A 17094-nucleotide genomic window follows, 5' to 3' on the forward strand; every position below is an offset into this window, starting at 1 on the left:
TGGTACATGACAGGCCTTTTTAAAATTGATTTTCAGTTTTTTAAATGCTCATATCTAATTTAAATTTTCAGGTGTTTTCTGCTTTTGGTTTTGTGCATAAAATTGCTACTTTTGAAAAGGCTGCTGGTTTTCAGGTGAGAGGACTGAATTTGGAATCTTGGATTTTTTGGGGTTGTATTTTCTTTCAAAATTTTTTCATTATATAATTTTTTTTTGACATTTTGTTGGCAGGCATTGATCCAATTCAGTGACGCTGCAACGGCATCTTCAGCAAGGAATGCACTAGATGGAAGAAGTATACCCAGGCATGCACTTCTTCTTTTATACCAGTTTCCCCTTACCTATTTTTTGAAGCTGCAGGGTCTGGAAATGAATTATTTCTAGCTTGGAAATTATGAGATTTCAATATTTTAAATTTCAGGTACTTGCTGCCGGATCGCATCAGTTCTTGTCACCTGCGCATATCATATTCTGCCCACACTGATCTGAATATTAAATTCCAGTCCAACCGAAGCAGGTAAAAATGTGCCAAGATAAATTATTTCAAATTTTCCTTAAGTCACTGGGCTTTGATTTGCCCATTGCTGGTGCTTCTTTAATTAGATATTACTATTATTATTGTTATTATTATTATTATTATTATTATTGTGTGAAGGTTTGTTGCTTCACACTTTATCTCCATGCTTTTATATGTTTTATTTAACAATGGAGGTCTTGCTAATTGATGTGTGTGCTTTCTGTCATCTAGGGGTTAGTGAAGCTTGGTAGCCAGAACAAGATTTGTTTGTCTTGGCCACTTCGTAATTTCCTTCATCTTATTGTAGTTTAATGCATTGTTTCATGTTGTTGTGGTAGAACATGTTAAGTTCTTAATTTTTTCTATTGTTGGAATGGATAGAATGGGCAACTCTTTGTATTGTTCATCTGGATGGGAATACTTTTGAAAATATTGGACTATTATTTGCAGCAGCAAGCAACGTTACTTCATAGTACTCTTTGCTTGCTTTGTGGATTCCTAACTAACAAGCCTTTTAACTTATGGGATGATACATTGTTGTTTTTAATCAGGTCATTCGAGCAGAATTATATTTCATTGTCAAATGCAACAACCTGTAAAATTGGTCAACTTGATGCAAGATAATTCAACTTGTATGTTACAATGGTTTGTTCATTCTGAAAAGATCACATAATCCTCTTTCACTAAGTTCTTAAATTCTTTTGAGTTTGTGATTTCCTGCTTTGCATGCTCATTGATTTGTCTAGAAAATTACTGTATATAGTGTTTCTAAACATTAGCACATGCAGTTTCCTGGAATTATGTGCAATCATTATGGCTGATGCATACAAGCATATAACATTGAGCTTGGGTAGATAATTTCTAGGGATGTGGTATGCACTATGTGTGAGCCGTTGAGTTTTAAATTTTTAGTAGAAATTAACTCTATAATTGAGGAAAATAGGATAGTAGTGGTGGGAGAATTTGTATGAGAGCATTGTATGGTGTTTTAATAATCTTTTGAAATCACCAAAAACTCAAAGGGTTTGTTTGACAAGATTAAGAATTAAGGGCTGAATACTGAATCTAGTTCTGAATTTGTGAAAACCGGAATTAGAACTAAAGTGAACCCCTGAATCCTGAACAATTTAGGTCGTTTGGCAAAAACCAGAATATTAATATTGTTTTTACTATTTTAACCTTTAAACATTTTCATGAGAACTTAAAAAAATAAAAGAAAACATTAAAAAAGAAAATTATTCAGTTATAAATATATTATAGGAAAATTTTTAAAAATTAATTCTATTTTTCGGAAATTAAAAAATTACTTGTTAGAAATTATAGGAAAGAATTTAAAAAATTAAAGCTATTTTTGGGCCATAAAAATTGCTAGGCAAATAAAATGATTCCTTTTTTTTCCCTAGATTATCACACAAAAATTAAACAAAAGAATTGGAGGATCCCATGTACTGAAAAATTCTTTCGTCCCATCTCCCAAGAAATTCTTCTTCTTCTTCTTCTTCTTCTTCTTCATTTTTAAAAATTAAATGTATTTTTCGGAAATTAAAAAATTACATGCTAGAACTTATAAGAAAGAATTTAAAAAATAAAGCTATTTTTGGGCAAGAAAAATTGCTAAGCAAACAAAATGATTCCTTTTTTACCCCCTAGATTATCGCACAAAATTAAACAAAAGAATTGGAGGAACCCAAGTACTGAAAAATTCTTTCGTACCATCTTCTTCTTCTTCTCCTTCTTCTTCCTCCTTCTCCTTTTGACAAAAATTACAGTGAGAAGAGAGGAGAAGATGTGGCTTTGGCACTTGTTTGATATGGGATGGGAGGAGAGGCGCAGTTGTGGTGATGGCTGTGCGTGTCTGCGTGTGGAGAAGAGAGGCGAGGCATCGCTATGCATGGAGAAGAAAGGAGAGAAGAGGGTTTAGGGTTTGGGTTTTAATTTTGTGCTGACCGAATCAGCATGTGGGTAGATGCTAGTTTGGCCAGAGCCAATTCAGAGCTTATTCATATGTTAAACAAACACAACTGGTTCAATGAATGTTGGACCATTTAGAGGCTGTCTATTAAGTGCAAACAAACACCCCTAGATGTTTTTAATTGGGCATTAGAATTGTGGGTATTTTGGAAGTATGTGAGGTAACATTGGAAAAAAGAGTTGGCTTTGTATATCAGTATGGATGAAAGAGCAGTTATATTTATGACCTGATTGGAGTTATAGGCTTTAAGAAACAAATAAATTTGATTTTTTTTTTTTATTTAGTTCTTTTGCTGTTGGGGAATGTTTTTTTGATGAAGACACAACTGCATTAATAGCATCTAGATTCCTTCAACTACAGGAGTAGACAATTAAAAGCTTGAGGGCTGTCCATATTTCTTATTTTTTTAAAATTAAATTTTGGTATGCTAGAATTGCTACCTTCACTTTGCAATGCCATGCTTTTTCTTGTTTCCATTGTTTGTGTCCCATGCTGTTACAATAGTTGCATATATCAATTTTAATTATAGCTATGTCTAGGCCCTGTTGGAACTTGGAAAACATTAGGGAAATGAAAATATTTTGGAATCCACCTTTTCATGTTTGGTTATTGTTGATGCAAAAACTGGTCCAAGCTAAATTCTTTGATCCTTGAATAACGACAATCGCCTGCTACCCGTGCAATCATAAAAGATGAGAAATGCTTGGGAGGCCTACAATGGCCTTTGGGGGGGTCTCTTGTGTTAGCTGTTGTTCACATGGAATATACAGAGGCAATGAGAGGTTTTGGGAGAGTCCAAGGAGGCTTTAAATAGAAGATCACCTTAGATCATGCAATAGGTAGTTTCTTAATATGAGGGTGTGTATGCAAGTTAAAATTAACCTTGGAACAAATGGGGGTTCCCACTTTCTATCTTTCCATTTTAGACTTGGTTGTGGTCCTTGTGGAGATCTTGGGCAGTTTTATTAGGAGGTTTGGGGGGTGGGTTGGAATTGGTGGTTTTCAGGCCAAGGCGACCTTTTGCGTTGGGTGAAGGAAGTCGTTTTTTTAGCTTTTGGATTTTGTGCTCAACTTTCTAGGTGTTTGCCATTAGGATTCTTCGTGCCTTCAAGCTGGATTAGGTTTGGTACTATCTTTTCCTACCTCAATGCTTAGGATTTTCTCAGTTTGGTTAAATGCCTTGGGGAATTCTGTTGAGCTCAATGCCCTTCAAACCAGTTAGGTTAGATGCCATTGGAATTTTATCAGGCTCATGCCGTTGAACACGTTCTAAGCTAAAATCCATTGGGGATTTTTCTCAGGTAGAGCCCACCCTCAACCCATTTCAGGCTCCTTTTCTCCTAGGAGTTTTAGCCGGCGTAGGCTTTTGTGCTTTTGGCACTTTTTTCCATTCTCAATACCCATTCTTCTGTTCTAAGTTTGTTGCCCGTGATAATTTTTTGCTTAGTTAGGATTTTGTGAGCTTTGTCTAGGTTTTTACGTTTTTGGTGATTTTTTCAGGCTCAAATGCTCAATACCCGTTCTCCTATTCTAGGTTCGTTGCCCTTGATAATTTTTTCTTTGTTAGGACTTTGTGCCTTGAAAGCTTTTCCTTGGCAATTTCCCTTTCCCATTCGGTGCTTGTTGCACTGGGGAATTTTTGCCTAATTAGGCTTGAACTCCTATGGGAAATCTTCTAGGCTTAAATAAGATGTTCTGAGAACTTTGGGATGAGACTTGAAACCTTGATGACTTCGAGTTCTGCATTGATGGTTGAAGGCTGACGGCTTGAGAGCCATGGTTGAGGCCTTGATGATTTGATGGTTATGGCCATGGGCTAAAGCCCTGATGACCTAAAGGATATGTGACAGGGTTGAAGGCTTGAATCCTTGAGAGCTTTGGGTTGAGGGCTGAACATTGAGGCCTTGATGAACTGAGAGCCATGACCTTAGGCCTTGGCAACTTTAGAGTTGGGATATAGGGGCTGAATTCCTGACAAACTATAGGCTATGGGTTAAGGATTGAACCTTTGAAGACCTGTGACCTCCAAGCTAAGGGTTGAATTGAGAGTGTGAAGTGAATGCTGAAGCCTTGAAGATTGAAGAGCTTTGGGTTGAGGGCTGAAGCCCAGATGAGTGATGATTTCAAGGCAGAAGTGAAGGGCTATAGGTTGAGGGTTGAGGTCTAAACAAGCTGAAGGCTACAAGTTGTGAGCTGAAGCCAGCGCTGGATAGCTGAAGCCTTGACGACTTGAGAGCTTGTACTTGAGATGGGTTGAAGCCCTGGTGAACTAAAAGCTATGTGGTGAGGGTTGTAGTCCTGTCAACCTAAGAGCTCTAGGCTGAGGCCTAAAGACATAAGTCCTCCAGGCTGAGGTCTGAAAACGTGGTAATCTGGAAAAGTCTTGGTTGAGGGCTGAAGCCCTGATGATCTGAAGTATACAAGCTTAGGTCTAAAGCCCTGGCAGCATGAGTGCTTCGTTTGAGAGCTGAAGGTTGAAGGTTGAGACTTTGTTGACTTAAGAGCCATAGCCTGAATGCCTGATGCTTGGGTGCTGAGGATTTGAGAGCTTCTAGTTGAGGGATGGAGCCCTAATGACCTGAAGGCTACATGTTGATGGCTAAAGCTCTGGCAGTGAGAGTTCCGAATTGAGGGCTGAAGGTTGAGGGTTGAGACTTTGTTGACTTAAGAGCCATAGCCTGAATGCCTGATGCTTGGGTGCTGAGGATTTGAGAGCTTCTAGTTGAGGGATGGAGCCCTAATGACCTGAAGGCTACACGTTGATGGCTAAAGCTCTGGCAGTGAGAGTTCCGAATTGAGGGCTGAAGGTTGAGGCCCTAGAGCCCTGAAAATTACAAGCTAAGTCCTAAACCTTGACGACTTGAAGGTTACTGATGGCCTAAAGGATGCAGGCTGAGGGCTGAAGCTCCGACAACCTGAGAGCTCCACATTGTGGGCTGAAGCTGTGAAGACTTGAAGGCTATGAGCTAAGGGCTGAGGCTTTGAAGATCTGATTTCTATGGGTTTAGGAAATGACTCAAAGGCTATGGGCTGAGGGCTGAAGTCCTAACAACTTGTGAACTGCAAGTTGAGGGCTGAAGATTGAGGTCTTGATGATTTGGAAGAGCCTTGATGACCTAAGAGCTATGGGTTGAGGGTTGAAGTCTTGAAGATTTGAAACTTAAAAGGGGAGGGCTGAAACCATGAAAACTTAAGAGCTCCATGTTGAGGGATGAAGCCCTGACAATCAAAAGGTCACGAGACAACGGGCTGAAATCACGATGACTTGAGAGCTCTGAGTTGAAGGTTGAAAGCTGAGGCCTAGATGACTTGAGAGCCACAACTGAGGGCTAAAGCCCTGACAGGTGAATGCTATTATATATTTGGGGAGTGCATCCATTCATATAGATAGCAACAATATGTTGATGCAAAAATTGGTTCAAGCTAAGCTCATATCGATAGTTGAGCCCAGCTACTTGCTACTCCAATCATAAAACAGAAAACTGCTTGGGAGGCCCTGAGTGGTCTTCAAAGTATGAACATTTCTCATATACTTAAGTTAGCTCTCATGGAATATAATGAGTCCTTGAGAGTTCTGAAGAGAGAATCTCTTAACTTAGGGCAAAGGAGGCCCATAAATTGAAGGAGATCATGCAATGGTAGGTTCCTGATATGGGGGAGGGTATGGAAGTTGCATACAACCCTTAGACCACGGGAGCTTTTCTCCACTTTCTCAATCTTCATTTTAGATTTACTTGCAAAGATCATGAGTTTCTATGGTGGCAATATTTTACAGTAGGTTATTTTCCCCACGTTATTGATCAAGTAAAGTGAGAACGAAAGCTATATATATATATAAAGTAGTTATCAAGTGAATGAAAACTATATATATATATATATCTATGTATGTATGTATGTATCTATATATGATAAAAACAAAGATATAATATAAGATAGAGGAAAGAAAAATTGCAACCTAGATGAATAGAAGTCCTTCCAAAAAAACAAAGAGTTGGAACCATATCCATATTGTTTCCAAATTTCATCGAAAGCAACCTCGCATCATTGTAAAACTCACTAAGGACTTCACTGTTGTTGTCCAGGAGATCCCCCCATTCTACGTCTCCTTACCTTTACTCTCCCTCTTGCTAGTTGCAGCCCTCTGAGCATTTGGATCTTCCACAATGCATAACTTTCCTTGTGTGCTTCCCCTAAAAAGCTTTGGCACCATTCTACCTGAATGCCCTCTCTTCTCTCAATTCTTTCTTTCTGCACCCAACCACCTTCCAAGTATAAACCTTTTGGCCATTAAATTTATCCAATTTATCTCCCATGCCAATAGATCCCCCCCCTCCCCCGGGAGCCATCATTTTTCCCTTGAATTTTGTTAACACCAGCTTCTAGGTTCTTTGTAATCTTCCCCCACCAAGCCTAAAATGAACTTTTGTTCATTTGTTCTTCTAGGTTCCCTTGACTCTGGCCTTGAGTCTGGTTTTCATGGACTTCTTCAAACTTAGCTGAATTGGAATTTCTTCCTGGTGAAGAGGAGGTAGCTGCCTGTGCTTTCTCAATCATTGACCCTAGGAGGTAGGCTTGCTTCAGAGTAGACAGGTCCATAGGTTGCTGATCTAAAAATTAACTTAAAATTTAGCCCTGATTGCTACTGGGTCCAACTTGCTGAGCCAGAGATAAATGGACCTGCTGTGGATTAGATTTTAGAGCCTGAGTTGGAGGCCCATTTTCATATGCTGGGTCTGTATAAGACTGCCCAAAAGTTGGCCCAGATTTAATGAAATATTGACAATATCCGGCCCAACCCATTCCAAACCCACGCCATTCCCCTTGGATTCACAGGCCTCATCCGCATTCTTCACACAATGCAGCTCATTCCACTCCATCTTCTCCACTTGATCATCATTCAATGAAACCCTAGCTGCCTCTGGATGAGCAGCAGAATTGGCAGTCGGCAATGCACTTATAGGCATCAGTGCTGCATCACAACTTGCATCACTCTCTCACATGCCTCTTGGGAATAAGATTTCCTTAGGAGGGGTGTTTGGCCTGGGTTATCGCCTTGGAATCGCTTCCCCTGTGTATATTATGTCTGGGAATAAGATTACTATCTCGTGGGAATATTTGTATTTGGCTCGCTGACCAGGATTATTGAGAATGTAAGATTTTATAGTATTTGACACAGCATGGATATTCTAATATTATTTCAATATGATTATCAGAGTACCACTAAAGTTTTAATGGTAATAATATTGTGTAAATTCTTATAATATGCATATGCATATGAAATAGTTGCAATAATCGTTGATAGTATTTTTAATAGTAATAGTAAAGAAAATAAATAATAATCATTATTATTTTTTGTTTCATTATTACAATTACATAGTTATTGCTGCTGTTGTAATAACAATAATAATTTTATGATAATTTATCATAATAATGAAAACAACAAGAATAACTTTTAAAAATAATTTTACCCAAATAATATTGAAAACCAATGTTTTAAAAGGCGAAGCGGTAAGGCGAGGCGTTTTAACCCTCAAAAGGCGAGGTGTAAGCCTTAAAGCGTTGGGGCATAAGCCTTTTGAGAATTTATTTTTTAAGATAAAAATTTGTTAAATAAATGATATATATTTAAAATAAGTAAAAATTAAGAAAATTACAAATGTAATATAGAAAAGAAAAATTAGATGTACCTACAAAATTCTTGTTGGCCATTCAAAAATTGCTAACTTGAATACATGACATGAATCATGACAAGAGATAGCTATACCATTACAAAGTTCAAATTATTTTCATGACGCAAGAGACAACTCTCAGTTATTTTGGTAAGGTTGAGGTTCAAAGAGTTTTAGAAATAAACTCATATTATGATATTTCTTTTATACAAGCATGTACGTAAAATTTTCTAACCAATTCTAACTTGAGAATCACACACCAAAAATGCGTAAGCCTCAATTAAAATGGTGCAAAAAGCGTGTTTTTTTGTAAAAATGAGTAAGCTTCAGCAAGTAATGCGTTAGCCTTTTTGGAATTTGGTATTTTAGATTGAGCCTCAAAGCGTTTTAAGCATTCCTTGCCTTGAGGCGAGCCTCAAGGCGAGCTTCAATTGAGCCTTTTAAAACACTGTTGAAAACCAATAATAATATTATTAATTACTAGCAATAATATATTATTATTAGTAAATATTATTATCATTATTCTATGACGACAAAGACAACCACAACAACAAAAACAACAAAATCAATAATAATAGTGAACAAGAAGGGGCTATTTTGTCCAATTGCAATGAATGCTAGGAAAGTTTTTGTCCCATGGAGCAGGATTCCTGTGGGGAGATTACTTGGGAGGCAGGTATTATAAACCCATGTTTTGGGGCATCTTGCATTCCCTTGTAATCTAAGGCACCTCCCACGTAGGATTCTTGAACATGGGCATCTAACATTTAAGCAATCAGATTCTTGGGATCCGGGAATTGTAATCGATTCCAAATATATACGACATGGTTCCTTACTTTGAGAGGATACATATATCTAAACTTGATATTTTTAGATAGGGCAAAAGACACCCACCTCCCCTGAGGTTTAACAAAAAGATAGGGACCTCATTTGAGATTTCAAAAATTTCATTAACATCTCTTGAGGTCCACAGACCTCTTCTAAGGTTTGCCAAAAAGACACAAACCTTCCCTAAAAAGAATTGCTTTTTTGCAAAATATGAGGGGAGATTTATAGATTTTTGGCTAATCTCAAGGGAGGTCCCTTGGAATTTTTGAAACCTCGAGGGAGGTCCCTGGAATTTTTGAAACCTGAGGGGAAGTTAGTGTCTTTTTGGTAAACCTCAAGGGAGGTCACTGTTTTTTACCCTTTAATTAACTTCCCTTGAGGTTTTAGAAATGCCACAGATCTCCTCTGAGGTTTGCCAAAAGGGTACAAACCTCTCCTCTAAAGACTTCTCTTTTTGCAAAATGTAATGGGAGGCTTATGTCTTTTTGGCAAACTTCAAAGGGAGGTCACTGTCTTTTACCCTTTAATTAACTTCTCTTGAGGTTTTAGAAATGGCACATATCTCTCCTGAGGTTTGCCAAAAAGACACAAACCTCCCCTTAAAAGACTTGCCTTTTTGTAAAATATAATGGGAGACTTATGTATTTTTGGCAAACCTCAGGGTAGGTCTCTGGAATTATTAAAACCTTAGGGGAGGTGAGTGTTTTTTGCCCTTTTAAATACTTTCTTCAAACGTGTTGCCAATGCTAATTAGCAATAGAAAAATTGTATCCATTTTTCATGAGGTTATGCATGGATTTAAATCTATCATATGGCAGGATGACTGGGTCAAACATTTTCTTTTTTCTCCATTTGCTTTTCTCAAACAAAATTGTACAAATTTTTTCCAGTTTTAATCTTAAAATGTTTTGATATTGATGTGATTATTGACACCATTGTGGATTTTATTTGAAACCATCTCATTTGTATTGGTTATGTTAATGTGCAATTGTATCAATGGGCATATCAATGGTTATTTGTTTGTATTTAGGCATCTCATGTTAATCTGCAATTTGTATTCCTAAGTGTGTGAGACTTTCAACCTTCATGACCACTCAACTGGATAGGCTAGTAGAAATTAATGTTGCCCTTTCTCCTTTTTACTTTTAAATTTTTAATTTTATTTTTTCGTGTGTTTGGCCAGCCATTATTATCATGATGTGATGACATTTCGCGTCCACCCTTTACTTTGCATTTCACTCAGTTCTGATGCTATGTCCTTTTTGATTGTTTAATTATTCCTTGGTTGTGCTTCATACAGAAAAAATTAATGAGCAATTATTCCTTGTTGGTTGCATTTTTCAAAAAAAAAATTAATGAACAATTATGACATGGTTGTGATTTATGTTATTGCATCTAACAGTTTGTGGTGTCTGTTGCCTGTATGATACATGTATGTCTACATAATTTTGCAGGGATTATACAAATCCTTATCTTCCTGTAAATCAAACTGCAATTGAGGGAGTAATGCAGGTTTTCCCCCTATTTTCTATTTCTTATCTTAGCTTTGAACATTCATTGGACCTGTAGAGAGTTTGGCATCACTAACAGTCCATCTTATCCAGCCTGCTTTAGGTCCTGATGGAAAGAAAAAAGAACCTGAGAGTAATGTGCTGCTTGCTTCGATTGAGAATATGCAATATGCTGTCACTGTGGATGTTCTTCACACGGTGAGTGATTTTATTTATGCTTTCTTTGCGTAAACTACTTGTTCATTAGCAAAGTTTATGCTTATAATGATTCTGATTGGCCATTCAAGGTGTTCTCTGCATTTGGTACTGTCCAAAAAATTGCTACATTTGACAAGAACGGTGGAATGCAGGCTCTGGTTCAATATCCTGGTACTTTGCCTCAACCCTCTAATGACTATTAGTTATTTGAAGAATTTGCTACCATGAATCTTTGATTTATGTTGGCAATTTTCTCTAGCATCTTTATGTGTATGTTTTGTCCTGATCATTTTAAAATAAAAGTAAGAAGAGATTGAACTGGATATGAAGGTGTCAAACCAGATCATTGGTGTAGTTGTTTTTGATGTTTTGATGAGTGGTGAATCTCACTCATTCTTTTCTGCATTGCTGTATAGTTCAGAGTATGTGGAGTTGATTTTTTAGGATCCATTTGGTATTATTGTCAAAAATTATGAAAATGAAAATCAGAAACGAAAATTAGAAACAGAAACAGAAACTAAAAATCCTACATGTTTGGTTAATATTCCTAAAACTAAAACAAATTAAAAACTTGATTAAACAAATGCTCATTTTTATCCTTCAATGATTCAATCAAATAATAACTAAAAAAATATTCTTGAAATAATAAAAGTAGAAAGGAATTAAAATTAAAATTATTATAATAAAAATAAAAATTATTGTAATTATTTTAGTTAATAATTATATTTTAAAATTCACTTACACAAGAACAATCTTATTGTACATGACGACTGTAAAATAATAAAAATATTTTTAAATGAGTTTTACTATTATATTTTTTAAAAAAAGTATGAATATTTTTTTATAATTATATTTTAAATTTGTATGGTCATTTTATTCAAAGTTAATCTTGGATATTTGAAGTATTTTGGTAATGCTGTAATAGGTCGCCAAAACAACTGAAAACCATAAAATCTTATTTTTTAGTTTTTCGAGAACAGATGAAAACCGGAAATCATAGTAGTCAAAAGTGCGCCTGAGGCATGCCTAGGCGCGAGGTGCAGTGGGGGGCGATGAGGCCAGCGCCTCATTCCTGTTGAGGCGAGGCGACCTTCAAGAGGTGCAGGCAGGCGCAATGAAGCGCACTGATGCTCCAGGCACAGTGAGTCGCGGCTTGAAATTTTTGTTCCTGTTAATAAAGAAAATGTAGCCAGAAGGCCCTGAACCAGCTCTAGCCCTCTTCCAGCAATCCAGCCTTCAACTCAAACCAGCCCTGCTGCCCTAGCTCTTTGTCTTCGAGCCTTCAACTCAAACCAGTTGGATTTCATCTTCAACCCTTCGAATCAGCACAAAACCAGCAGGAGCCCTTCGCCTCCGACCCTTCGAAGCAGCACAAAATCAGTAGGAGCTCTTCGTCTTCGACCCTTCGAACCAAGACGAGCATTTCATCTTTGAGCCTTTGAACCAGTAGGAGCCCTTCATCTTTGAGCCAGCAGGAGCCCTTCGTCATTTTGTCTTCGACCCTTTGGACCAGCAGGAGCCCTTTGTCTTCAAGGTTTGAGCCTGTGTGAGTCATCAGGCTGCTTCGAAGTTCAAACTAATAAGTCATCTTCTTCTTCTTCTTCTTCTTCTTCTTCTTCTTCTTGTTTTTCTTCTTCTTCTTGTTTTTCGTCTTCTTCAGTTCTTCTGCTTCTTCTTCTTTTTCAGTTCTTCTGCTGCCTGCTGCCTCTTCTTATAATATTATATGTAATTAATTATGTAGTTTAATGCAAGTTTATAATTAATATATAACATTTTTTACTGAATTTAGCTGCTGTTTTGTAATTTGTTTGGAAATGCAGTATACAAACTGTACATTTTTCTGAATATTTTGGCATTTTAGATTCTAATATTACTATTGATGTGTTCATATATAAATTACCCACCAAATAGACATTGTAAACAATTTTAATAATTGTGTGCCTCACCTTCGTGAGGCGCATGCCTTTGACTCGTGCCTCGGCGCCAAGTACCCTTTGCGCCCTGGTTCACCTTGCTCCTTTGACTACTATGCCTACAATAGAAACAGAAAATTGGCAACTTTACAAATGTGTTGTACAGAAACAAAAATGAAATCAAACAGATGATTGTTAGTTTGTTTAGAGAGCATTAAGTTCGCTAGATTCTTTGGATGGTTTTCTACTTTTGGGGGAGTTCTGGGTGGGATGAGTATGGGAGTATTTGTAGAAGTGTGCATTGTTTGTTGTGATTTAGTGTGTTTGGTTCGAGAGGAATGGTTGGACCTCCATGGGTAAGGGCTGCCAACGGCTTGGAAACTCAGCTCAGTAAGAGCTCGTTTGAGCTTATTAGTATATAATTGAGCGATTACGAACCCTAGTTTTCAAGCTCGTTTAATAAATGAACTGAGCTTGAACACAGACGGGCTCAGCTTGTTTCGGCTTGTGAGCGGCTTGGGAGCTCCATGGGTGAGGCTGCAAATGAACGAAGCCACTTGCGAGCGGCTTGGGAGCTCAGCTCAGTAAGAGCTTGTTTTAGCTCATTTATTATATAATTGAGCGGTTCTTGAGCGCAATTTTCAAGTTCGTTTAATAAACGATCTGAGCTTGAACATGGCTTGGCTCATTTCGGCTTGTGAGCAGCTCGGTTAAAGGCTCAATTAGGTTCAATAATAAGCTTGAAGTAGTCTTGTTCATGAACTCATTTAGTAAGCTTAAAATAAATGATAAGATTGTTTAGATTTATTATTAATTTATTTAAAATTTTTATTAAACCAGGAGCATAAGTGGGGATGAAAGTATTTTATAAACATGGATGAGTGTTTTTTTATTCTCCGTAAACCAGGAGCATAAGTGGGGATGAAAGTATTTTATAAACATGGATGAGTGTTTTTTTATTCTCCGCAATTGATGTGGGAAAGGGAGAAGGGGGTTCTAGTTTCTTCTGCTCTCTGGTGCAGCTATGGCTCACATCTAATGATCTCAAACAATTAGCTTTTATGATTCTAATTTCTGAAAGCTAAACTTCAATTAATGAATGAAATATTGCTCCTTAATTAATCTGTTTCTTGCCTGCCCTGCTGTCTTTTCCTGCTTTTCTCTGTTAAAAAGAACTTAAATTTAATGGAAATTATATGTACCCAGATCAGATGCTGCTAATTAATGTAGAGATCTTGACCACCTCTGCATATTGCCTTATATCAATCAAATCGCTGGACCAAATCATGCAACCCAAGCCGCCTCTGGCAATGCAGGAACTGCATAGTGCAAGAACAAAATTTCTGGCAAATTTCTTCACTCTGTGTGACCCATGCTCATGTCCACAAATGAGCTTGAAGCCTCCGACAACTTTGCATCCCTCACAAGCGAAAACCGACCACTCTGGCAATCCAGTTTTGTCTTATAAACACACCTTGCAAGACCCATTGCACAACTACCACGGCTGAGGCTTCGGTGGCTGGAACCTCTCTGCGCACTTGCATAGCGGTGATGCATTTGTGTTGCAGACACCAGTCCCTTGCATTTGTCCCATTGGTTTCATAAAAAAATGAGATTCCAAAATGCCACGTTGCATTATTGTATGAAACTATGAATATGTCTATGGGCAGTGGGCTTGTGTTTTGTCTATGCTAGTAGAATTGGCCTGCTTTTTGCAATCCACTTTGTAGAGTGGTTTATGGCTAAAGTATAATCTAATTACTAAAAATAAAATATGTAATTGGTGAAATTGCTGAACTGGAAAAACAGAGCCTGTGGAAGGTTAAATCAACGGAGCTTGAGCTTGAGCTTGAGCTCAAGCCCGAGGTTGTAGTTTAATTTCCGAGTCAAGCTCGAGCTTTTAAATTTTTGAGCTCGCTCTAATTTGAGCCCGAGCCCGAGCTTGAGCTGAGCCTTGAGTCAACTGAGCTGAGCCTGAACATGTTAAAGCTCTGCTCATTTGCAACCCTATCCAAGGGTCAACAGTTGTCTTTGAGCCCACAGCTCAGGGATAAAATTGTCTCTTATTTCTTTGTGGGTTTTTGCAGCTGGGGCCTTTAAAGAACAAAGCTTAACTGGTGTTCATGATTACAAGGTTTTCTGTTGTGCTATTTTTTTTTGTTTCTCCTTTTCCTAGTTTTTGCTAATTAGGAGAATGCGTTATACTCCTTGTGTTGTTTTTATTTTTCTCCTTTTCTTGTTTTGTTTTGTTATTCTTTTCTTGATAGATTTCTTTTATGCAAGTACAAATGCATATCAACCTCAGGGAACGATAGACTACTCTCTAAGCCACTCACAAGTTACTTATCCTCCCTTTAGTCAAGAAGAATTGAAATGTTTCCTTCAACCATAAGTTTCTTCAAGCCAAGGGAAGCCATGTCAAATCTTCAAGCATGATTTCATTACCTTCACATCCAGGTCTGGAGAAATGAGGAATGACCCTGTCATGATCATGAAGATCCCTAACATGAAAGTCTTTCTGAGACGTGCCCAATGAGTACTTGTCAAATTATTACTCCATCATGATTTCAAAATAATTACTGTGTTCATACATGAACTTTTGTTCTCTGGTTATGAATAGATGGTCCACTATGATGTGTTTCTTTCCAATTGTTAATGGTGTAGATTCATCCAATTGTTAATGTTGTAATTCCATCTACTTGCTGCTGCCGATTGATGTGTAATTGGCTTCACTTTCAGATGTCACGACTGCAGCTGTTGCCAAAGATGCTTTAGAAGGTCATAGCATTTATGATGGTGGCTATTGTAAGCTTCATCTATCATTCTCTCGTCATACTGATCTCAATGTAAAGGTATAAATAAATGTTTTTGAGTTAATATTCATGAGAAAGAATTAAGAGGAAATATGTAAAGTTTCCATTAGAGGAAAAGTGGGTCTACTGTTTGATCAATTAAAGATTTGGTCCTTAAATGTATGCTTCTTGAAACTTAAAGCACCTCTCGATTTATTTTGTAACGTAACTTGTTATAGATTTATGCAAATTGCGAGTTTGTTTTAGTTATTTTGACGAGTTAATATATATTTTTACAGGCTCACAGTGACAGAAGTAGAGATTACACAGTCCCAGAATCAGGTTTGCTGCCAACACAAGCCTCAGGCCTCCCCGGTGCTCCGACAGTTTGGCAGAATCCTCAGGCTGCCCCCATGTTTTCTGGGAATGAGTATACTGCTGCAGCTGCTGGGCAAGGACAGGTGCCGGCAGGACAATTGCCATCATGGGATCCAGCCATGCAGGCAGGCAGGCAAACCTTTGTGTCGGTTCCCAGCACATTTCCTGGTCAAACATTTCATGCGCCCTCTGTTTCTGCATATGCTACTGCAGCTACTCCACCCGGTCCATCACTAATTGTCCAAAGCAGCCAGACTACCCCTGGCGTGGCTTCCATGAGAATGGCTCAGCCAGTGGTTTCACCAAATGTGCGACCTAGTAGTGCTTCCCGTGTCGGTCAGCCTCCTTATTATGGTCGGTGAGTTGAATCTGTTACTCTTTACTTTCAAGCAGTTCGTGCATCAAATTCTTTTCCGATCTTTGAAAAGATGCGTCTCTGAAATGCAATATCCTGGAATTCAAGCTGTCTCGACTCTTTGTAAGTTTTTTGTCTTTTTTCGCATTGACTGGACAATGTCACCTTGTGTCTTGTGTTTCGAGTTCTAAATGAAGCATTGCAATTTTGCTTGGAAATTGTATACTTTCTGAAAGAAGTGAATGGATTGTAAATAACAATGTCAGTCTATCTTACTCAATTAAGCTTCAACTCTAGTTGTTTTTTTTTATTTGTAATTCCATATAAGAACTGCAACCTTGTGCTGTTACCATTCCTTTTGGAAACACACTTTCTGCATAAAAGGCAAAAGGAATCCCTCCTACATCTTAGCCATCGTACATTTGAGTGTAACCAGCAGTAGTCCCTTCTCCCTTGCACGCAGCACCTCCTCGGCTTTAACTTGAAGGACCTATATGGGACCAGGACACTATCGTGCCACTATTGTGTCGTGTTCTAATCCTGTTCTTTTGTATGCAGATCAACATTTTGGCGCTATAAGATTAGGAGGAAGAACCCTCCCAAGATAAAAATTCCTTATGGAACATCTTGTTGAACCATAATAATGAGAGATTTCGTTTGTTTTGGATAATGTTAATTGGGGAATGAATTCCTTGCATTCAACCTACTTGGAAATTTTACTAGCTTAAAAGTTTGATTTTTTTCTTTCCTCAGATTATTATTTTAGAGGAGACAGGTCCAAAAGAAAAGGTAAGTAGGGAATAATAAAACAAGGAAGCTGACTCCAACTAGTTCCCCTCTTTAACTATTGTTATTATTATCTATGCATTTAATACCCCTCTCAAAGTAGGTTGTTTTTTGTTTTTTTGGTTTGTCTTTAATTTTTATCTTCATAATTTTCAACAATAGCTTTAGACGACCA

General features: G+C 37.7%; 1 protein-coding gene across 2 annotated transcripts in view; it reads left to right on the forward strand.

Moving 5' to 3' along the window:
• LOC131143741 (polypyrimidine tract-binding protein homolog 1) overlaps positions 1–16429 on the forward strand; it is a 31199-nt gene extending 14770 nt beyond the window's left edge. The window contains exons 3-10 of one of the 2 annotated variants that reach the window (XM_058092026.1): positions 72–134; positions 232–305; positions 422–517; positions 10441–10498; positions 10591–10695; positions 10785–10866; positions 15348–15460; positions 15700–16429. In XM_058092026.1, the coding sequence (XP_057948009.1) occupies positions 72–134; positions 232–305; positions 422–517; positions 10441–10498; positions 10591–10695; positions 10785–10866; positions 15348–15460; positions 15700–16140 (1032 nt within the window). In that variant the 3' untranslated portion in view covers positions 16141–16429. The remainder of the gene's footprint in view (positions 1–71; positions 135–231; positions 306–421; positions 518–10440; positions 10499–10590; positions 10696–10784; positions 10867–15347; positions 15461–15699) is intronic. The other variant, XM_058092036.1, reaches the window with a different exon arrangement.
• The last annotated feature ends 665 nt before the right edge of the window (positions 16430–17094 follow it).

This window comes from Malania oleifera, chromosome 1, assembly GCF_029873635.1.
Source record: "Malania oleifera isolate guangnan ecotype guangnan chromosome 1, ASM2987363v1, whole genome shotgun sequence".
NCBI lineage: Eukaryota > Viridiplantae > Streptophyta > Magnoliopsida > Santalales > Ximeniaceae > Malania > Malania oleifera.